Below are 24,191 nucleotides of genomic sequence, written 5' to 3'. Positions count from 1 at the left end.
GTGGACTTGGATATGTTTCGTATTGCGTCAGATAACAATATTGACGAATACGCTGATTCGGTGTGCGAGTTCATTAGAACGTGCGTTGAAGATGTCGTTCCCATAGCAACGATTAAAACATTCCCTAACCAGAAACCGTGGATTGATGGCAGCATTCGCGTGAAACTGAAAGCTACTGCTGCTTTTAATCAGGGCAAGGTGACTGGTAACATGACCGAATACAAACAGTGCAGCTATTCCCTCCGCAAGGCTATCAAACAAGCTAAGCGTCAGTACAGAGACAAAGTAGAATCTCAATTCAACGGCTCAGACACAAGAGGCATGTGGCAGGGTCTACAGTCAATCACGGACTACAAGAAGAAATCCAGCCCAGTCACGGACCAGGATGTCTTGCTCCCAGGCAGACTAAATAACTTTTTTGCCCGCTTTGAGGACAATACAGTGCCACTGACACGGCCTGCAACGAAAACATGCGGACTCTCCTTCACTGCAGCCGAGGTGAGTAAGACATTTAAACGTGTTAACCCTCGCAAGGCTGCAGGCCCAGACGGCATCCCCAGCTGCGCCCTCAGAGCATGCGCAGACCAGCTGGCCGGTGTGTTTACGGACATATTCAATCAATCCCTATACCAGTCTGCTGTTCCCACATGCTTCAAGAGGGCCACCATTGTTCCTGTTCCCAAGAAAGCTAAGGTAACTGAGCTCAACAACTACACTAACTTCCGTCATCATGAAGTGCTTTGAGAGACTAGTCAAGGACCATATCACCTCCACCCTAACTGACACCCTAGACCCACTCTAATTTGCTTACCGCCGAAATAGGTCCACAGACGATGCAATCTCAACCACACTGCACACTGCCCTAACCCATCTGGACAAGAGGAATACCTATGTGAGAATGCTGTTCATCGACTACAGCTCGGCATTCAACACCATAGTACCCTCCAAGCTCGTCATCAAGCTCGAGACCCTGGGTCTCGACCCCGCCCTGTGCAACTGGGTACTGGACTTCCTGACGGGCCGCCCCCAGGTGGTGAGGGTAGGCAACAACATCTCCACCCCACTGATCCTCAACACTGGGGCCCCACAAGGGTGCGTTCTGAGCCCTCTCCTGTACTCCCTGTTCACCCACGACTGCGTGGCCACGCACGCCTCCAACTCAATCATCAAGTTTGCGGACGACACAACAGTGGTAGGCTTGATTACCAACAACGACGAGACGGCCTACAGGGAGGAGGTGAGGGCCCTCGGAGTGTGGTGTCAGGAAAATAACCTCACACTTAACGTCAACAACAGGCAGTGGCTCGGGTGGTTGTTGTCCTTGATGATCTTTATGGCCTTCCTGTAACATCGGGTGGTGTAGATGTCCTGGAGCGCAGGTAGTTTGCCCCCGGTGATGCGTTGTGCAGACCTCACTACCCTCTGGAGAGCCTTACTGTTGTGGGCGGAGCAGTTGCCGTACCAGGCGGTGATACAGCCCACCAGGATGCTCTCGATTGTGCATCTGTAGAAGTGTGTGAGTGCTTTTGGTGTCAAGCCGAATTTCTTCAGCCTCCTGAGGTTGAAGAGGCGCTGCTGCGCCTTCTTCACGATGCTGTCTGTGTGGGTGGACCAATTCAGTTTGTCTGTGATGTGTATGCCGAGGAACATAAAACTTGCTACCCTCTCCACTACTGTTCCATCGATGTGGATAGGGGGGTGTTCCCTCTGCTGTTTCCTGAAGTCCACCATCATCTCCTTAGGTTTGTTGACGTTGAGTGTGAGGTTATTTTCCTGACACCACACTCCGAGGGCCCTCACCTCCTCCCTGTAGGCCGTCTCTTCGTGCAAAATACGACTGATTGTTGTCCTATGGACAGAGTCTCCCACCTCAGCTGTAGATCTCTGCAGTTCATTCAGAGTGATCATGGGCCTCTTGGCTGCATCTCTGATCAGTCTTCTCCTTGTATGAGCTGAAAGTTTAGAGGGACGGCCAGGTCTTGGTAGATTTGCAGTGGTCTGATTTGGTCTCCATTTCATTTCAATATTATTATTATTATTATTATTAATATTATTTCAACCTCACTGAGCTCGAGCTGTTTTGCAAGGAGGAATGGGACAAAATTTCAGTCTCTCGATGTGCAAAACTGATAGAGTGACTTACAGCTGTAATCGCAGCAAAAGGTGGCGCTACAAAGTATTAACTTAGGGGGCTGAATAATTTTGAGCTTGACCGTGGGAGTGGAGCAATCCACCAGCCTGCACAAGATGGAGACCATAACAGAATCGGATACCATCAAAGTGAAGATCCCTCCAGGGAAGACCATGGATGTTGAGATCACAATGGGAAAAGCAAATATCGGTCAATATTCTCAATATTCTTACTTACAATGACGGCTGGGATTAAAAATATATCAATTAAAATATAGAACAAAATAGACTTCACGAAGCAGCCACAACTGTCCATGATTGAGAGTGTCCATGATTGAGTCTTTGAAGAGATAGAGATAAACAACGTGAAAGACTTAATACGCAATAATCACTCAACACAACCAAATGTATAACTGCTGGATTTAGTTAAATTACCTTTTGCCACTGCAGCACCTGGGGGAATACACTGAACAATAATATATATCACCATGTAAAGTGTTGGTCCCACTGCATCACCTGGTGGAATACACTGAACACTGTCGCTGTTATGCATTGTCCTGTTAAAAAAAACAAATGATAGTCCCACTAGGCATAAACCAGATGAGATGGCGTATCCCTGCAGAATTTTAAAATTATTTAACTAGGCAAGTCAGTTAAGAACAAATTCTTATTTTCAATGACGGCCTAGGAATAATGGGTTAACTGCCTTGTTCAGGGGTAGAACGACAGATTAGTACCTTGTCAGCTCGGGGATTTGAACTTGCAACCTTCCGGTTACAAGTCCACTGCGCTAACCACTAGGCTACCCTGCCTAAATGTGCATTGAGTTAAAAAATAAATAATCACCTACAGTGTCACCAGTGAAGCACCATCACACCTCCATGCTTCACGGTGGGAACCATACATGCGGAGATCAATTTGAATCAATTGGAGGTGTACCTGTGGATGTATTTCAAGGCCTACCTCCAAACTCAGTGCCTCTTTGCTTGACATCATGGGAAAATCAAAAGGAATCAGCCAAGACCTCAGAATAACAATGTTAGACCTCCACAAGTCTGTTTCGTCCTTGGGAGCAATTTCCAAACGCCTGAAGGTACCATGTTCATCTGTACAAACAATAGTACGCAAGTATAAACACCATGGGACCACGCAGACGTCTTTCCACTCAGGAAGGAGATGCGTTCTGTCTCCTAGATATGAATATACTTTGGTGTGAAAAGTGCAAATCAATCCCAGAACAACAGCAAAGCACCTTGTGAAGATGCTGGAGGAACCAGGTACAAAAGTATCTATATCCACAGTAAAACGAGTCCTATATCAATATAACCTGAAAGTCCGCTCAGCAAGGAAGAAGCCACTGCTCCAAAACCGTCATAGAAAACCCAGTCTACGGTTTGCAACTGCACATGGAGAAAAGTCCTCTTGTCTGATGAAACAAAAATAGAACTGTTTGGCCATAATGACCATCGTTATGTTTGGAGGAAAAAAGGGGATGCTTGCAAGCTGAAGAATACCATCCCAACCATGAAGCACGGGGGTTGCATCATCATGTTGTGGGGGTACTTTGCTGCAGGAGGGACTGGTGCACATCATGAAATAGATGGCATCATGAGGAAAAAATAAACAAAATTGTTTGGAGTGTGACTGTTTGAGGTTGTGGACAGGTGTCTTTTATACTGATAACAAGTTCAAACAGGTGCCATTAATACAGATAAAGAGTAGAGGACAGAGGAGCCTCTTAAAGAAGAAGTTACAGGTCTGTGAGAGCCAGAAATCTTGCTTGTTTGTAGGTGACCAAATACTTATTTTCCACCGTAATTTGCAAATAAATTCATAAAAAATCCTACAATGTGATTTTCTGGAGAGAAAAAAATCTCATTGTGCCTGTCATAGTTGAAGTGTTCCTATGATGAAAATTACAGGCCTCTCTCATCTTTTTAAGTGGGAGAACTTGCACAATTGGTGGCTGACTAAATACTTTTTTGTCCCACTGTATATATATATATATATAGGGCCTTCGGAAAGTATTCCGACCCCTTGAATTTTTGCTAAAATATTATAAATGTAAAACTGAAATATAACATTGACATAAGTATTCAGACCCTTTTCTCAGTACTTTGTTTAAGCACCTTTGGCAGTGATTACAGCCTCAAGTCTTCTTGGGTATGGCTCTACAAGTTTGGCACTCCTGTATCTGGGGTGTGTCTCCCATTATTTTCTGTAGATCCTCTCAAGCTCATCTGATTTGTTTTGAGAAGAAGGCGAGGCGAGAGGATGCGATGATTATGCAATCACTATATTCTCCACGTCACAGCAAAATGTCTCCTTTTGAGTGAGGTAGCTAACAAGTGCCATCATGGTTAGCCCCTCCATTCAAGCCCGCCGTGACCGTATAGTGGTTAGTACTGTGCGTTGAGGCTGCAGAAACCACTGTTCACAGCATATCATGGCAAAAAGTATCCTTTTCAATGCTTAAAACGTACTACTGTAACTGTGTAATTTAATCTGTAAATCTGTGGCATTAGCTGAACTGGCTAACAACTCAAGTGTTTAGCCAGCTTGTACGCATCACTGTCTCAGCATGAGTATCCTCTAAAAGCATTCTCTGGTACCTCACTGTGATTGTATAGTGGTTAAAAACCTCTTAGGGCTAGGGGGCAGTGTTCGGAAGGTCGGATGAATGACGTGCTCAAAATAAACAGCCTGTTACTCTGGCCCACAGACTAGGATATGCATATAATTGTTAGCATTGGATAGAAAACACTCCAACGTTTCTAAAACTGTATGTCTGTGAGTATAACATAATTGATATAGCGGGTGGGCCCTGCGTATATATGTTTACACATACAGTTTAGGTACAACGATTAAAAAACTAAACAAGACAAACAAAACAATCACAGAAAACACAAAAAATACAGCAACAGATTACATTTACACATAGGTTATTCCCCTAACTGCACAAGAACTTGCATTACACAAAACAGTTACAAGCAATACAAAAATAAAAACTCTCCAATAAATATTTTAAATGGGCAAGGGGGACAAGAGTCTCAAGTTTAAGTTTAGTCTACAAGCTATTCCATAGGCAAGGAGCGTCCATGTGGTGGAAAATGTCTTATACTGAAGACATAGCAGTGAATTGTACAAGCTGTATCCATTCTCTGTTCTGTTTATCATGGTTTGTGCAGGCCAAATGAGGTGTTGGCTTTGGGGATGATCTGGAACGTGTGCTACGGGTGGGTATTGTTATCATGACCAGTGAACTGAGATAAGGCGGAGCTTTACCTAGCATAGACTTATAGATGACCTGGAATCAGTGGGTCTGGCGACGAATATGTAGCGAGGGCCAGCCGGCTAGAGCATACAGGTCGCAGTGGTGGGTGGTATAAGGTGATTTGGTAACAAAACGGATGGCACTGTGATAGGGGGTACTGTCTTTATTTCATTTATTTTTTTAATTAGCAAAACAGTTAAGAACAAATTCTTATTTTCAATGACGCCCTAGTAACAGTTGGTTAACTGTCTTGTTCAGGGAAGAACAACAGATTTTTAACTTGCCGGTTCGGGGATTTGGTCTTGCAACGTTTCGGGTTATTAGTCCAACACTCTTACCACTAGGATACCTGCTGGCCCATCTGTAGATGGGTGAAGAATTTAACATTTAATCATTTTTTAAATTCAGGTGTCACAAATCCCCTGCCTGTTCGGGTGGTGCTCGGCGGTCGTCGTCACCGGCCTACTAGCCGCCACCGATCCCTTTTTCCTTTTCTGTTAGTTTAGTCTTATTAGTTGCATTTGTTCCTATTTGTGTTTTCTTGATTTTCTAGTCTATTTAAGCTTGTTAGGTCCGCTCTAGTTTGTGCGGGATTATTTTGTGTTCACGTTTAGTGTTGGATGTGGTTTTGTGCTCCGGACCGTGTTACCCTGTGTTTTGGGTTGGTCAGTGTTTTCCTCCCTGTGTTTCGGGTTGGTCAGTGTTTTCCACCCTGTGTTTTGGGTTGGTCAGTGTTTTCCTCCCTGTGTTTTGGGTTGGTCAGTGTTTTCCACCCTGTGTTTTGGGTTGGTCAGTGTTTTCCACCCTGTGTTTTGGGTTGGTCAGTGTTTTCAGCCCTGTGTTTTGGGTTGGTCAGTGTTTTCAGCCCTGTGTTTTGGGTTGGTCAGTGTTTTCAGCCCTGTGTTTTGGGTTGGTCAGTGTTTTCAGCCCTGTGTTTGGGGTTGGTCAGTGTTTTCAGCCCTGTGTTTTGGGTTGGTCAGTGTTTTCAGCCCTGTGTTTTGGGTTGGTCAGTGTTTCCCCCCCTGTGTTTCGGGTTGGTCAGTGTTTTCCTCCATGTGTTTTGGGTTGGTCAGTGTTTTCCCCCCTGTGTTTTGGGTTGGTCAGTGTTTTCCGCCCTGTGTTTTGGGTTGGTCAGTGTTTTCAGCCCTGTGTTTTGGGTTGGTCAGTGTTTCCCCCCTGTGTTTCGGGTTGGTCAGTGTTTTCAGCCCTGTGTTTGGGGTTGGTCAGTGTTTTCCCCCTGTGTTTCGGGTTGGTTAGTGTTTTCCGCCCTGTGTTTTGGGTTGGTCAGTGTTTTCAGCCCTGTGTTTTGGGTTGGTCAGTGTTTTCCCCCCTGTGTTTCGGGTTGGTCAGTGTTTTCAGCCCTGTGTTTGGGGTTGGTCAGTGTTTTCCCCCTGTGTTTCGGGTTGGTTAGTGTTTTCCGCCCTGTGTTTTGGGTTGGTCAGTGTTTTCAGCCCTGTGTTTTGGGTTGGTCAGTGTTTTCCCCCCTGTGTTTCGGGTTGGTCAGTGTTTTCAGCCCTGTGTTTTGTGTTGGTCAGTGTTTTCCCCCCTGTGTTTCGGGTTGGTCAGTGTTTTCAGCCCTGTGTTTTGGGTTGGTCAGTGTTTTCCCCCTGTGTTTCGGGTTGGTTAGTGTTTTCCCCCCTGTGTTTCGGGTTGGTCAGTGTTTTCAGCCCTGTGTTTTGTGTTGGTCAGTGTTTTCCCCCCTGTGTTTCGGGTTGGTTAGTGTTTTCCCCCCTGTGTTTCGGGTTGGTCAGTGTTCTCAGCCCTGTGTTTTGGGTTGGTCAGTGTTTTCCCCCCTGTGTTTCGGGTTGGTCAGTGTTTTCAGCCCTGTGTTTTGGGTTGGTCAGTGTTTTCCCCCTGTGTTTCGGGTTGGTTAGTGTTTTCCCCCCTGTGTTTCGGGTTGGTCAGTGTTTTCAGCCCTGTGTTTCGGGCTGGTCAGTGTTTTCAGCCCTGTGTTTTGGGTTGGTCAGTGTTTTCCCCCCTGTGTTTCGGGTTGGTCAGTGTTTTCAGCCCTGTGTTTGGGGTTGGTCAGTGTTTTCAGCCCTGTGTTTGGGGTTGGTCAGTGTTTTCCCCCTGTGTTTCGGGTTGGTTAGTGTTTTCCGCCCTGTGTTTGGGGTTGGTCAGTGTTTTCAGCCCTGTTTGGGCAGTAACAACAAAATGTGGAAAGACTCAAGGAGGATGAATAATTCTGAAGTCAGGAGGTCATTAAAGAGGTGGTTAAGTCATTCTAGATGTTGTGTTATCTGATTGAATGGAGTGTGACTTTCACCCTGTTACTCTTGGCCCAGCTCTCCCCTACAATGATCCAACAGGTTTAGTGGGGTGTTGAACAGTGTGTGGGCTATCATGGAGCAGACTACAGTGATTTATCACAGTATGAGTATTTATGAGTATGGGATGTTTTCCTCACTCCCATTCCAATTTGGCTGCATTTCTCTTCATTGAAATGTTCCTCTATCACGCCTACTCCCGCTCCCCCTCTTCAGTGCTCGATGTCGCCGGTCTACTAACCACTGGTCCTGGTAGCCAATATTATGGAGACCTATTCCCCATCATTACGCATACCTGGACTGACCTATTATCATTGTGATTGAACATTTCCCTAAATGCTTCCACAAAGGAACCAACCCTATGAACCATGCCCATGTCTGTTTTTTTATGTAGCAGTACTTATCTTGGCCAGGTTGCAGTTGTAAATGAGAACTTGTTCTCAACTAGTCTACCTGGTTAAATAAAGGTGTTCTCAACTAGCCTACCTGGTTAAATAAAGGTGTTCTCAACTAGTCTACCTGGTTAAATAAAGGTGTTCTCAACTAGTCTACCTGGTTAAATAAAGGTGTTCTCAACTAGTCTACCTGGTTAAATAAAGGTGTTCTCAACTAGTCTACCTGGTTAAATAAAGGTGTTCTCAACTAGCCTACCTGGTTAAATAAAGGTGTTCTCAACTAGTCTACCTGGTTAAATAAAGGTGTTCTCAACTAGCCTACCTGGTTAAATAAAGGTGTTCTCAACTAGCCTACCTGGTTAAATAAAGGTGTTCTCAACTAGTCTACCTGGTTAAATAAAGGTGTTCTCAACTAGTCTACCTGGTTAAATAAAGGTGTTCTCAACTAGTCTACCTGGTTAAATAAAGGTGTTCTCAACTAGCCTACCTGGTTAAATAAAGGTGTTCTCAACTAGCCTACCTGGTTAAATAAAGGTGTTCTCAACTGGCCTACCTGGTTAAATAAAGGTGTTCTCAACTAGTCTACCTGGTTAAATAAAGGTGTTCTCAACTAGTCTACCTGGTTAAATAAAGGTGTTCTCAACTGGCCTACCAGGTTAAATAAAGGTGTTCTCAACTAGTCTACCTGGTTAAATAAAGGTGTTCTCAACTAGTCTACCTGGTTAAATAAAGGTGTTCTCAACTAGCCTACCTGGTTAAATAAAGGTGTTCTCAACTGGCCTACCTGGTTAAATAAAGGTGTTCTCAACTAGTCTACCTGGTTAAATAAAGGTGTTCTCAACTAGTCTACCTGGTTAAATAAAGGTGTTCTCAACTGGCCTACCAGGTTAAATAAAGGTGTTCTCAACTAGTCTACCTGGTTAAATAAAGGTGTTCTCAACTAGTCTACCTGGTTAAATAAAGGTGTTCTCAACTAGCCTACCTGGTTAAATAAAGGTGTTCTCAGCTAGCCTACCTGGTTAAATAAAGGTGTTCTCAACTGGCCTACCTGGTTAAATAAAGGTGTTCTCAACTAGTCTACCTGGTTAAATAAAGGTGTTCTCAACTAGTCTACCTGGTTAAATAAAGGTGTTCTCAACTGGCCTACCAGGTTAAATAAAGGTGTTCTCAACTGGCCTACCTGGTTAAATAAAGGTGTTCTCAACTAGCCTACCTGGTTAAATAAAGGTGTTCTCAACTGGCCTACCTGGTTAAATAAAGGTGTTCTCAACTAGCCTACCTGGTTAAATAAAGGTGTTCTCAACTAGCCTACCTGGTTAAATAAAGGTGTTCTCAACTAGCCTACCTGGTTAAATAAAGGTGTTCTCAACTAGCCTACCTGGTTAAATAAAGGTGAAATAAAATAAATAAGAAACTGAAGGGACTGCCTGGGTGGAACTTGTGGCAGACATGTTTTGCACGTGTTTGTTTTAACCTCTGGTGTTCCAAGCCAGACCTTCGCTGTTGGACCACGGATAAATCAACCATAAGTTTGTGACGCCAAAATTGGAGTGGAAATTTACCGCTAAGGACTCAGAATCCCAAAGCAAATGAAGCGATCATTATTTGTTTAATGTACGGAGAGGTTCACACACCTTGGTGTAGGTCTACTGAAGCTCTGAAGGGGAAAATAAAAACTTTTTTTAAAGTTAGTTTTTAATGTAGGCATGATTTTTGGGTTGATTTTTGCATGCGACTGGCTGTTATCATGAGGGCTCAGTTCCCAAATAAATTGAGCAAGGTCTCATATCGTAAATTCCAGAACATATACTGGGCATTCTACCAATTGGTCTGAGGGGAGGTTATGACCGTGTCCCTTTGTGTATTTATCCAGTCACCTGCATGAACCATGATAAACAGAACAGAGAATGGATACAGCTTGTACAATCCACTGCTATGTCTTCAGTATTAGACATTTTCCACCGCATAGACTTTAAACTTATAGGATGTTTTGATGAACAAAACTACAGAGAAAGGTGATGTGGCATATTAGTGAACATGTTTTGGTTAGTGACTGGAAACCACCGATATGCTCTCTGGCTCAACATCAAGAAGAGGAAGTAGCACTAAGAGTGGTTGAAACTGTTGATACATGTTTGTCAAGATTAGCACAATACAATGTCTTAATCAGGGTCAAAGGGTTTGTGTCAATTTCAATAGAAAACTACTGACACACACTTTATTTGCATGAGGGGAGTTTTGCTGCTATATAAGAGAGTGCTTCTCTACTCCAGAGACACGTATTCAGCTGTTGCATCTTTTGGTGTTAAACAATTGAACTTCACTCGGAATCTCAGAACCAATCAGTTTTCTTCCATCAAGATCTTGTATAGTCATCCTTAACGCTGAGGACTGCATATCATTGTACGTAAGTGCACAATGTCCCTACATAACTATTCTTGCTATATGAGGAATGTTTGAGAGCTATACATTTCTATTTTGACCAACTAATTTACAAATCATTTCAGGCAACAAATGTTTTCTAAATTCTGAAACAGTTTCTTAATCAGTTATAAAGTCTATCTGAACAAACATGGTATGGGTTTGTTGTCCCCCACAATGAAATTTGGGAGGGGACTACAGATCTGTCTCTGTCCGTCCGTTGTTATGTCTCTTTGTACGTTAGTAAAACAAGATCTCTGAGAGCACTGGGCTGATTTTGACAAAACTTGGGTGAATGATCCTTATTGCCATAGAGATCCAACATTTACAAAATTACACTGATTGGCCCAAGGCGGGAGCTATGGCAATTGACTGAAATGTGTTAGTCATACGCAATATCTCAACTCGCCCAAATCAAATGTTATTCGTCAATTGCGCCAAATACAACAGTTGTAGACCTTACAGTGAATTTCTTACTTACGAGCCCTTAACCAACATTGCAGTTATTAAGAAAAAAAATACAAAAACATGCAAAAGTAAGATGAGAATAACATAATAGCAGAAGCATAATGTAAAAACAAACAAAACAGCATGGTGTTTTGAAAGCCGATAAGACGGCTGCCCTTCCCTCCGGCGCTATCGTGAAATAAATAAGGGGGTACTGCATCATTGTTGGGGGACGACATGTTTACTGTTGCCTTGTTTTCACGTGGTTGACTTTGGCCTCCTATTGTTCTGTTTTGAATTCAAAAGTATTATGTTAGTATGATGTTAAATGTGAGGTGAGTAGACTGTTGAGTGCAGTGCTTTACATCAAGCTGTCTCTTAACCTTGACTACACTGATTGACACGTCTAGCGTTGAGTTCTGAAATGTTCAAAGTAGGTGACTGTTGCTATCTATGGAAACTTTACCAACTTCATTATCCTGAACATAAATTGAATGCATAAACAGGCATGTTACCAACAAACAAACACATTAGGTACATTCCTACTAGGGACACGATTGGCTGGAACAATTTCAGAGTGAATGCAGGGCGAGGGGCAGTCAAAGAAGCAGGATCTTCTCAGAATATTTTCCATGCTGATAGCTGACAATGTGCGATGACAATTTCACCAAATGAAAAAATAATATGTTTGGCCTAGTATGGCTCTCAATCAGAGGCAGGTGTCGTTCGTTGTCTCTGATTGAGAATCATACTTAGGTAGCCTGTTTTCCCCATTTTGGTTGTGGGTGTTTATTTTCTGTTTAGTGTTTTCTGCACCTTACAGGACTGTTTCGTTTTTTTTGTTTATTCACGTTCTTATTTTGCATTTCGGTGTTTCAGTAAATAAAACATAATGTAAGTGTGTAAGTGTGTAAGTGTGTAAGTGCATAGAGACGTGCTCACTTACACAACAATATGTTTATATAAATCATTACACAAGTCACGAAGTTAATCAGGAGAAACAGCAGGAGGTGAGAGAGGGACTCCGTGGTGACTCTGAGGTTCCTAGCTGAGGAGGAAGGAATGGGTGTGATAGATTCCGGAGGAATAGAGATGTAAAAGTCAGAGGAGAGTGGAGGACAAGGAGGAGTTAGGAGCAATTTAAAAATGCATCAGTCTCAGTGACCTGAGGATTGTGGGGCGATTTGGTCACCCTAGACCAGAGCGACCGTCCTGTATTTTTTCATTCCAATCAACTAACTGGTTGATACACTGAATCAGGTTAGTTACAACTGGGGCTGGCGAGAAAAACCTACAGGAGGGTAGCTCTCCAGGAACAGGGTTGGAGAGCCCTGCCCTAGACTGATATGTTGCTCGACCTCTAGTTCCTACCATGAGTCATTATTGGTTGTTGTTTGATCCTTTTATCTTGTTCTTTAATTTCCTTTTGATGCTTTGAATGTCTGAATCAGATCTTTGAATGTCTGAATCAGTTTTCTTAAATTAATCTGTACAAATGTGTATTTCAGGTTACGTGACGCACACTCAAACTCTCAACATGGCAACCACACTGCATTTGATCGGTGGTGGAGGAGGCAGTTCATTTGAATTCCACGGCATGAACAACGGTGCCACCCTCAAGAAGATTGGAGTGGCGGTGGAAGGCTGGCAGGTCAAAGCTGTGCGGGCGGAGCTTACCGACGGGCGCGTTGAGACCTTTGGGAATTCACACACTTTCAGTGAGTTTGAGTTCGACCTCGGCGAGCGCATCACCAAGCTGTCACTGTGGGGTAACGGCGCCGGCACACGTCTAGGTGCCATCAAGTTCAAGACGAGTAAGAACCGGGAGTTCTTTGAAAAAATGACCAGCTGGCCACTGAAGACTGAGTACACCATAGATGTGGGGTCCGGAATCTGCCTGGGACTGGAGGGTAGGTCTGGCTCGGACATCGACTGCATGGGCTTCCTCTTCATCAACACCATCAAGTCGTCCGTGCTGACCGACATGGAGTATCCCACCCTGTCCCTCTTCAAACCCCAGGTGTGTGTAGACGGCTCAGGAAAACTCTACCGACGCTCTCACATTAAGGGGGCTGTCCACTTTAAAACATGTAATCCAATATGGGGGTCGACATTCATCAGGCATCTCATTTCTAGGACAGTCACACACACACAGACACAGAAAATATTATTTTGGGCTGTCTAAAAATCAATTGATCAGTTCCTCACTGATTGTTACGTACGCCTCTAGGAGAGGGAATGCAAAACCATGCTACAACACAACTCCCCGTGGACTGAAAGAGGTATAGAGACTGTAGGTGCAAGAAAGGATGACAAAGGCAGAGAATTTACCGTTTACTGGGGATTTATTCCGTCACACGGTCATTTTGGGGAAAAAGGGACTGAACGGAACCAAAGCAAAGAAAGTAAATATCAAAGCCCCCTCTCCTACTTTACCTGCCTACCCACTACTTACCTAACCTACCCTCTCCTACTTTACCTGCCTACCCACTACTTACCTAACCTACCCTCTCCTACCTTACCTGCCTACCCACTACTTACCTAACCTACCCTCTCCTACCTTACCTGCCTACCCACTACTTACCTAACTTACCCTCTCCTACTTTACCTGCCTACCCACTACTTACCTAACCTACCCTCTCCTATCTAACCTGCCTACCCACTACCTACCTAACTTACCCTCTCCTACTTTACCTGCCCACCCACTACTTACCTAACTTACCCTCTCCTATCTAACCTGCCGACCCACTACTAACCTAACTTAGCACCACCTGGCGCGCTAACCAAAATACAGGGGGTGGTCCACCCTGGTCTTACCTAGTGTGCATAGACAGTGAATACAACAGTTTATGTATGCCATGTCTAACCCTAACCCTAACCCTAACCCTAACCCGCAGGCCTCTTGGGAACAAATGAAACAGAACAACACAAACAATGTCAATAATCAAAAAAACTGCATCATATTGACCAACACAGGGCATACAAATCATCTCTTTCTAAGCAACAGAACACTGGCTTATATAGCTGGCGAAGGAGTCTGTAATTACAGACAGCTGTATCCTCTGACGAGAGGGCGGGGTCAGCTCCAAATAGCAATGGGCCGACCAATCAGCTGCTTGGGGGAATTTTAGGAAGCCATCCTGAAACTCAAACATACAACATAACCACAACACAGAAACTGGGGAACGTAACACTGATGATTAGTTCTTAAATTGTCTTTTTCTTTCCTGAACAATTTGTATCTTTGTGTGTGTGTTGATTTTAGGTGACCCCAGAATATGTGAAATCCGTTTCTCACCACAATGACACCTCATTGGTTCAAGAAGAGTCCATTACATACAGCAAGACCCTGACCAAGACTTCCTCCTGGTCCGTCAGCAACAAGATAGAATCCACCTTGAATGTGTCGGTCAAAGCAGGGATCCCAGATCTGGTTGAGGTGTCATCAGGGTTCAGCTTGACCGTGGGAGTGCAGCAATCCACCAGCCTGCAGAAGACAGAGACCATAACAGAATCGGATACCATCAGCCTGAAGATCCCTCCAGGGAAGACCATGGATGTTGAGATCACAGTGGGGAAAGCAAATATAGACCTCGACTACAGAGCCACAGTGAAAGTCACCTGCATGAACGGCAGTCAGCTGGTCTTCCCATCCAATGGCATCTACACCGGTGTGACTTACACTTCAGCGAGGGTATCCACAAAGGAGAGATGAGACAAGTGTATGACATCATGAATAGTATGCACAGTGATAGAATGTGACACCATTACTAAATCTATGTGCGCCTTTTCTGTTATTATGATCATCTTTGAGTGATTCTGATTGAACCCAGTTGACTCAGCTCTGTCTCTGTCTCTGTCTTCTGTCTCAGCAGAGGGTATAACAACAGGTGGATCATTCCTACAATCCGTTGCCTTTTGTGTCCAATGACATTTTAACACATGTTTTGTGTGAATTATTGAACAACATTCATTTCAAAAGGTTGTGTTATATACGGTTACACCCCCATTTACCATAAAATAAATCAATGTTAAGTAACGATATCTTAATTTCATGAATATTAAACCATTATATTAAACCATTTGTATATTAAACCATCTTGTGTGTCAGTAATCTTTCTCCATATTCCCAGTTTATTCAACTTCCATTGGATATACTATTCACAAAATCCAGACATATTCCAATATTTTAATGATCATTACATTGACTTGTTGACTTTCTTACAAATTGTTTTACATGATTTATTTATTATTTAATATAAGAATCATCTAATGTGTTTGTTAGCACACATGCAGTCACTCACACATGCACAGATATCTTTTTTTCCCCCCTGGTTGCATATTTAACATGCTGGTAGAAAATAGGTAACATGGATTTAAGTTATCCTGCATTGAAGTCCCCGGCCACTAGGAGCGCCGCCTCTGGATGAGCATTTTCCTGTTTGCTTATGGTCTTATTCAGCTCATTGAGTGCGGTGTTAGTGCCAGCATCGGTTTGTGGTGGTAAATAGACAGCTACGAAGAATATAGATTAAAAATTATCTTGGTTTTTATTTATTTTTTATTTCACCTTTATTTAACCAGGTAGGAAAGTTGAGAACAAGTTCTCATTTACAATTGCGACCTGGCCAAGATAAAGCAAGTGAGATACTCAGGCGAGCAAAACCTTGAAACTTCGACTGTTGTTTACAGTGGTTAGTACTCTGCGTTGTGGCTGCAGCAACCCAGGTCCGAATCCGGGTCACGGCATTGCAATACTCAGTGCCATGGCAAAACGGCTGTATTTTGAACAAGTTCAAACGTACTGTGTAATCAAACTAGTAAACCTAACTGTAAGCTAGCTATCTGAAATCCCCAAATTGTCCATTTATTTGACGCGTTTGATTCAGAATAACACCGGTTCCAAACCACCCAACATGCCTACAAAGTATCTAATAAGTTACCTGTAAACTTGGTCCAAACATTTCAAACAACGTTCCTAATCCAAATTGATGTATCCTAAAACGTAAATAATCGATCAAATTTCAGACGTGAAATACTGTGCTCAATAACGTCTGAAAACAAAGTGAAGCACGTTCCAGGTCGCGCGCACCAAAACATTAGAGGGCACCTGGAGTGACACATGGAAATAACAGGGCTACAACTTCATTTCTCAAAGGAAAAACATCAACCAATTTTTAAAGACTGTTGACATCTAGTGGGAGCCATAGGAACTGCAAGCATATTTCTATTAAAAAAGGATTGCTAAAAACTATTGGAAACAGATTGAGCTCAAAAAACATTTTCCCTGGATGGATTGTGCTCGGGGTTTCGCTTGCCAAATCAGTTCTGTTATACTCACAGATATTATTCAAACACTTTCAGAATCTTCTGAGTCCAAATATACTAATAATATCCGTATCCCAGCTTCTGGGCCTGAGTAGCAGGCAGTTTACTTTGGGCACGCTTTACATCCGGATGTGAAAATACTGCCCCCTAGCCTAAAAAAGTTGAATGAGTAAATGCTAAGGTGTTTAGCACATTTTTACTCCTGAACATAATTAGGCTTGGCATAGCAAAGGGGTTGAATAATTATTGACTCAAGGCATTTCAGCTTTTAATTTTCTATTCAAATCTTAAATGTTCTACAAACAAAATTCCACTTTGACATGATGGGGTATTGTGTGTTGATTAGTAACACATCTCAATTTGATCTATTTTAAATTCAGGCAATAACATAACAAAATGTGGAAAATGTTATGGGTTGTGGAAACTTTCTGAAGTCACTGTACATCCGGTCAAGATGTTCTCTTCAAGTTTAATGCTGGGTGTACACTAGACATTTTTGGACACGATTTAGCTGTCCCAGCCAAGTTTTTGAGATTGTAGACAAAATCCCCATGTCGTTGCCTACTCGGGGGGTTCGACTTTCACCGACTCTCGTTAAATGTGAGCAAGGCAACGACAAGTTTTGAGAATGTGATCAGCGGTAGCCAAAGAGTGCTTGACAGATAAGAAAAAAATGACATTGTTACGCATCACCCAAAATGTGTAGACTAGAGTAACAGTGATTACTACGGGGGGAATTCAAGATGGCGGCATGAGAGGTTGTAGAATTTCTAGCTGAGGAACAATTTTAGGGTTTTCTCAGAAAGTTTATAATTTTAGGCTGCAGTTGCATCAAAAAAAAAGATATTTAGCCATACAGTGTAGCTATTTTGAATAGTTTTGTAATTAATCAAGCCATTGAAAAACAGTTCTTGATCATGTCCAATGAATAAGCTAGCTCGCTATTGAAGAGTTTCAGCATGTTTAGCTAACATTAGCTAGCTAACATCTTCATAGATAGCAGCATGGAGTCAGGACATAACCAAACTGTTGCTGAGATAATGGATGTTAAGACCACCAAGGAGAAAAGAGGCATTGCTTGAAATCATTCATATGCTTGCAGTGTAGAAAAGGGGGATGAATGTGGTCTGGGGGCTAAAATCAAAGAGAGAGCAGATGACATCATGGACTTGGTGTAAAAGAACACTGTCTGCATCGTTAACCTGAAGAAAGTGATTGATTTCAATGTTGAAGAAGTAAATACTCTGAAGCAGCAGAACGCAACATGGAATACTCAGGTTGCAAAGCAGGAGAAGAAACTCACTGAAAATGGAGTCAAATGTTAACGAGACTGACCAATACAGTCGAAGATGGACTCTTCGAATTGACGGAATCGCAGAAAGATTTGACGAGAAAACAAAGCAAAAGTGAAGGACATTTGCAGGGCAATAGTCCCGGAGGACGAGCAGAATATTGGTTCTATGGATGTGGTGCACCGCCTGGGTAGGCTGAGAGAGGGGGAGAACAACCAGCCACCTGAGACCAGTGATCATGGCATTCATCTCCAGGACAGCGAGGGATCTGACATGGAAAAGTGCAAAGAAAAATGACTATTATAAGAACAACTTGAGGTTCAAGGAGGACCTGACAGCTTTTGATAAAGAAGCTCAGAATCATCTGTGGCTGATGATTGAAAGGTAAGGAAGGAAGGAGGAGGAAAGTGCATTTTTGGCAGAAGTCAAGGCATTTGTTAATTGAAGGGAAATTCACGCTGACGCCGAGCTTGATGGTTACTGGATTTGCCAAGTGAGTGTCGCAGGACTGATTTTTATTTGAAACTGGTAAACGTTTCATTTTGTGAGGAAAGAGGGGCATTTCCTGTTTGAATTTTCATCATGGTTTCACCTGTAGCATCAGTTCTGTGGCACTCACAGATAATATCTTTGCAGTTTTGGAAACGTCAGAGTGTTTTCTTTCCAAAGCTGTCAATTATATGCATAGTCGAGCATCTTTTCGTGACAAAATATCTTGTTTAAAACGAACGTTTTTTTATCCAAAAATTAAAAGAGCGCCCCCTATATCGAAGAAGTTAATGATCAATAATACTCCCAATGAAAATACAAAAGTCATCTCTCAGAATGTTGCCCAGTTTTTTATCAGAATCTGTATACATCAGCCCAGTCAACTTCCAATATGAATTATTTCTTAGACAATGTAGCAAACATTGCTAAGAAGATAGATAATGAATTCAGAGATTTTTGTGATGATGAGTTATCCGAAATTGAGATTAAATATTGTATTAAAAGCCTTAAGGACAATAGATCCCCTGGACATTATGGTTTAACAAGCAAGTTCTACAAAACATTCAATGATCGATCGATTCCTTTCATTCTTGCAATGTTCCAAAAATCTATAGAAAAAGGGGCGTTACCGGCTTCCTTAAACCAAGGTGTAATTACTTTGATTCCCAAACCTAATAAGGATAGTCATGATATAGACAACTGTAGGCCCATTAGCCTGTTGAATAATGGTGGTAAGTTATTTTCCCTTGTATTTGCTAAGAGGTTGAAACAAGGCTTAAATCATATAATTGATGAAGAACAATCTGGCTTTATGCATGGTCGACACATTAGTAATAACATTAGGTTGATCTTAGATATGATTGACTATAATGACCTCCTTCTTGATGATAGTTTTGTTATGTTTGTTGATTTTTTATAAAGCTTTTGACACTGTAGTACATGAGATTCTGATCAAGGCAATATGTTTTTTGGAGTTTGGTGACATTTAAAAAAAACAGTACAAACTTTATATAGTGGTTGTACGAGGTCTGCGAAATTAGCTCACAGGACATCCCAGACATTTGGGCGTGGCACTAGTAGGCCAGAGCTGCCCAAATTGTAATTTTTTATTTTAATTGGTTTCTCAAATTATGGCTCTTCATATCAAGATAGAGAAATGTCAAGGTATTTCTGCACTTGGCAAGGAATTTAAGCTATGTCAACTGGATGATGATGCCACCATATTTTTGAGAGACAGGAATGAGATTTCTAAAGCAGTTTTCTGTATTGAAGACTTTTCCGTGGTTTAAGGTTTGAAAATGAATATCAATAAGTCAGGCTTATTTCCACTCAAGGACTGTGTTTTACAGGAAATACATCCCAATAAAAGACCAGGTAACTTATCAATTGTCAAATGCAAGGATGAAAAACAAAGGAGTGAAATAAACTTTAACCCCATTGAGAAAACAAAGAAGAAATTAATTGTAAGGTTGGGTTTTATTGTCCAAAGCTGAAGGGTTATCCAGATCGGTTTATGTCTCATTATCAGTTAACTTACCGCCTAAAATTGTAAAGGACTTAGATATGATTCTTTATCATTTTATTTGGAGGAACGACCCTCACGACCTACTGTATGAAAATATATTCTCAGTAATACCCAAGAACAAGGAGGTCTTGAGGTTTTACATTTCAATACTCTAAATAATACTTTTTAAAATAAATTGGATTCTGAAATATATTATGAACCAGAACAGTATTTGGAATGTATTTATTTGACTCTGTTAATTCGGTGTAATTTAATGTTGATAAAATCCAAGTAAAATTTGCAAAATTCCATAAGCAGCCACATTTAGCTTTGATGTTAGCGTATGAACAATTGTTCCCTTTACATATTATTTCTATGGAATAACAAAGATAAACGATTTAAAAATAAGTCTCATATAATTTGGTAACTGGTTTAAGAATAACATTCTTTTGCTTGGTCAGATACTGAATGTGGATAGATATCTACTCTCAAATGGGGAATTTCTTGATAAGTTTAGAATTCCAATAACCCCGAAAGAATATGCAACTGTTACATTAAAATATATTAATTAGCAATATTAACTCAAAGATACATGTACGAATAAAAAAAATTGGAATATTGTTTGTGATGCTACATTTCCCTCTGCAAGATTTTTTGGGGTGACATACAATGGGTGAAAGCATGGAAAATTCCTAACGATTTTGTATCTGTAAAGGAAGTTTCATTTAAAATGTTACATAGAATGTATCCTGTGAAACATGTTTTGGAAAGGTTCACGCTGAATATTGAATCTAACTGTGATTTCTGTGGAATGGAGGACACCATTTTGTATTCGTTTTTATTACCTGTATTTCAGGCAGAATGTTTTGGGATTGACAAACAGAACTTGTTACAAAGAAAACAGGACAGGTTGTACAATTTAGTGGTTTTGATGTAATGATTTTTTTAACGACAGGGAAGATAGTTGTTTAATGTGACGGCTCAGCAATGTTCTGATTTTGAAAGTTGTGTAGTGTCCACCTGGCTTAACTCTAAAGGTGTCATGACAGGATGTTCTCTTGACATTCAAATAAAATAAAATAGTATTTGTCACATGCGTTGAATACAGCAGGTGTAGTATACCTTACTGTGAAATGCTTACTTATGAGTAAGCAGAGTTTTAAAAAAGTAAGACAAATTAGCTAAATAAACAAATGGAAACATAACAATAACGAGGCTATATACAAGGGGCACGGGCACTGGTACCGAGTCAATGTGCAGGGGTACGGGTTAGTCGAGGTAATTGAGGTAATATGTATATGTAGGTAGGGGTAAAGTGACTATGAATAGATAATAAACAAAGAGTAGCAGCAGCGTATGTGAAGAGTTTGAAGGAATGTGAATATATGTGTGTCTGTGTGTGTTGGAGTGTCAGTATAGTATGTGTGAGTGTGTGGTTGGAGTTCACTGAGTGTACATCGAGACTGTACAAGTGAGTCGACACCTTATTTGATGTCTTGTTTTTTGGATGGCCGCATCCTTCATTCTCAGTGATGGTTCATAGTGATGGCGCTGACAGAGATGGTCAGGTCCTTAGAAAACTTTGCAGTTATTCGTTTTTTATGTATTATTTCTTACATTGTTATCCCAGAAAATGTCAAATGTTTTTACATACAGCTGGGAAGAACTATTAGATATCAAAGTGATGTCAACTTACCATCATTACAACCAGGAATACATCTTTCCCGAAGTGGATCCTTTGTTCAGAACCTCCACCCTGGACGTGATCTTATCCCGGAGAGGCCGACCCAAAACAACGTGGTCGCCACAGGAGAGGCAGACGGAGCGGCCTACTGGTCAGACTCAGAAGGCGAGCACACCATCCACTGCTTGCAAGCATATTACTCGCCAATGTCCAATCTCTAGATAACAAGATGGACGAAATTAGAGCACAAGTTGCCTTCCAGAGAGACATCAGAGATTGTAACATTCTCTGTTTCATGGAAACATTACTCCTTAAATTCTATCAGTATATCGAATATACAACACGAGCTGGCAGCATTCTGGATCATTGCGACACAAACTTTCTCGATGCATACAAAGCCCTGCTTTTGGCAAATCTGACCATGACTCCATTTTGTTGCTCCCAGCCTATAGACAGAAACTGAAACAGAAACTGAAACAGCTATTCCTTCCGCAAGGAAATCAAACAAGCAAAGAATCAGTATAGAGACAAAGTGGAGTCGCAATTCAACAGCTCAAACATGTGATGTATGTGGCAGGGTCTAGTCAATCACAGATTACAAAAAGAAAACCAACCCCGCCGCAGACATCGACTTCTTGCTCCCAGATAAATTAAACAACTTCTTTGCTCGCTTTGAGGACAATAACAAAGCCTGTGGGATGTCCTTCTCCGTGGCCAACTTGAGAAAAACATTTACACGTGTTAACCGTCGCAAGGTAGCCGGCCCAGACGACATCCCTAGCCACGTCCTCAGAGCATGCGCAGAATAGCTGGCTTGTGTGTTTAAGGACATATCCAATTAATCCCTGTCCCAGTCTGTTGTCCCCACATGCTTCAAGATGGCCACCATTGTTCCTGTCCCCAAGAAAGCTAAGGTAACTGAACTAAATGACTATCACCCCATTGCACTCACTTCTGTCATCATGAATTGCTTTGAGAGACTAGTCAAGGATCACATCACCTCCACCCTACCTGATACCCTAGACCCACTCCAATTTGCCTACCGCCCCAATATATCCACAGGCGATGCAATCGCCATCACACTGCACACAGCCCTATCCCATCTGGGCAAGAGTAACACCTATGTAAGAATGCTGTTCATTGACTACAGCTCAGCATTTAACACCATAGTACCCTCCAAACTCGTCATTAAGCTCGAGACCCTGGGTCTCGATACCGCCCTGTGCAACTGGGTCCTGGACTTTGACTGGCCGCCCCCAGGTGGTGAAGGTAGGAAACAACATCTCCACCCCGCTGATCCTCAACACTGGGGCCCCACAAGGGTGCATTCTCAGCCCTCTCCTGTACTCCCTGTTTACCCATGACTGCATGGCCATGCACGCTTCCAACTCAATCATCAAGTTTACTTCAGGAAACAGCATGGGACAGCATGGTGAACAAGGCGCAACAGCTCTTCTTCAACCTCTGGAGGCTGAAGAAATGTTAGCTTGTCATCTCAAACACTCACAAACTTTTACAGATACACAATGCAGAGCAACCTGTCGGGCTGTATCACCGCCTGGTACAGCAATTGCACCGCCCTCAACCGCAAGGCTCTCCAGAAGGTTGTGCGGTGTGCACAACGCATCACCGGGGACAAACTACATGCCCTCCAGGACACCTATAGCACCCAATGTCACAGGAAGGCTAAAAATATCATTAAGAGGTCAGCAAAAATACATCAACCACATCAATCATCCATTAGACGCGTCATCCATCAATCATGCTATTTTGGCCCGTGCAATCTACTATATTCTCCCTTAAGTCATTCTAGATTCTGTGTTATCTGATCAAATTGAGTATTACTTTGGCCTTGTGTTAATTTCGGGCCGGCTCTCCCCTACGTTGATCCAACAGGTGGAGTGGGGTGGTAAAACAGTATGTAGGCTATCATGGAGAGGGCTACAGTAATTTATCATAGTATGAGTACGTATGAATATTTCTGAGTACAATGAGTATGGAACGTTTTACTCACTCCTAGCCCAATTTGGCTACATTTCTCTACCCCGTTAAATGTCTCTATCACTCCTACTCCCCCTCTCCAGTGCTCAACGTCACCACTCAACCAACCACCGGTCCTGGAAACCATCATTACGCACACCTTGATTACCTTCCCTTCCTTTAGCCCTCAGTAGCCTCAGTCATCAGGCAGTATCAGTGGGTTTTTTTCACGTTCAGTACGCTTCACATGTTTTGTTTATCTGCATTCTCTCATTATTAAACTCACCTTCTGCACCTGCTTCCTGACTGCTGGGGTACACGCGACACCTTCCATCTCAATGTGATTAGGGTCCCCTCCTAACATTAGCCTTCATATTGTAACGTCTGCTTCCAACTCATACCCTCAAACACGTAGATCCCCCTGAACGCAGCACACTCTCCAGATCCCTAACACCTGAAATCGAATCACCTGTTCACACACCTGTATGTCATTATCATACACTATTTAGATCAGTTCTTTGCACCACATCACTGTGAGGTATTGTTTGTTTTGTGACACGTCCTTCAGATTGCTGGTTTTCCCGTAATTTACTCCTCCCGTGTAGGATAGTATTTCCTGCCTCACTGCCTCACTGCCTCCTGCCTTTTTGCCTATTCCCTGACTATACTTTTGCCTATCGGATTCCCTGTTATCTACCTACTGGCTGACCTCCCGGACTTCGTTACTAGCCTTTTCCCTGCCTGTACTATTTCCTTTGGACTTTCTGTGTATGACCTTCTCCCTGCCCCTGGACCAGGCTACCTGCCTCCCCCGGCGTATGACCTTCTCCCTGCCCCTGGACCTGGCTACCTGTCTCCCCCTGTGTATGACCTTCTCCCTGCCCCTGGACCAGGCTACCTGACTCCCCCTGTGTATGACCTTCTCCCTGCCCCTGGACCAGGCTACCTGCCTCCCCTGTGTATGACCTTCTCCCTGCCCC

The 24,191-nt window shown here is 42.5% G+C and overlaps 1 protein-coding gene across 6 annotated transcripts in view; it reads left to right on the top strand.

The window, feature by feature from the left end:
* Nucleotides 1–15,017, top strand: part of LOC109875722 (aerolysin-like protein) — a 36,316-nt gene extending 21,299 nt beyond the window's left edge. For 2 of the 6 annotated variants that reach the window (XM_031803421.1, XM_031803422.1), the window contains exons 2-3: nt 12,443–12,954; nt 14,200–15,017. In XM_031803421.1, coding sequence (XP_031659281.1) covers nt 12,472–12,954; nt 14,200–14,649 — 933 coding nt within the window. In that variant the 5' untranslated portion in view covers nt 12,443–12,471 and the 3' untranslated portion in view covers nt 14,650–15,017. Of the gene's footprint in view, nt 1–9,968; nt 10,474–12,027; nt 12,195–12,442; nt 12,955–14,199 lie in introns of those variants that run through there. The other 4 variants (XM_020468143.2, XM_020468144.2, XM_031803423.1 and 1 more) reach the window with 4 other exon arrangements.
* The last annotated feature ends 9,174 nt before the right edge of the window (nt 15,018–24,191 follow it).

Source organism: Oncorhynchus kisutch, linkage group LG24 (assembly GCF_002021735.2).
Source record: "Oncorhynchus kisutch isolate 150728-3 linkage group LG24, Okis_V2, whole genome shotgun sequence".
NCBI lineage: Eukaryota > Metazoa > Chordata > Actinopteri > Salmoniformes > Salmonidae > Oncorhynchus > Oncorhynchus kisutch.
This window is presented reverse-complemented; position numbering and strand designations above follow the sequence as displayed.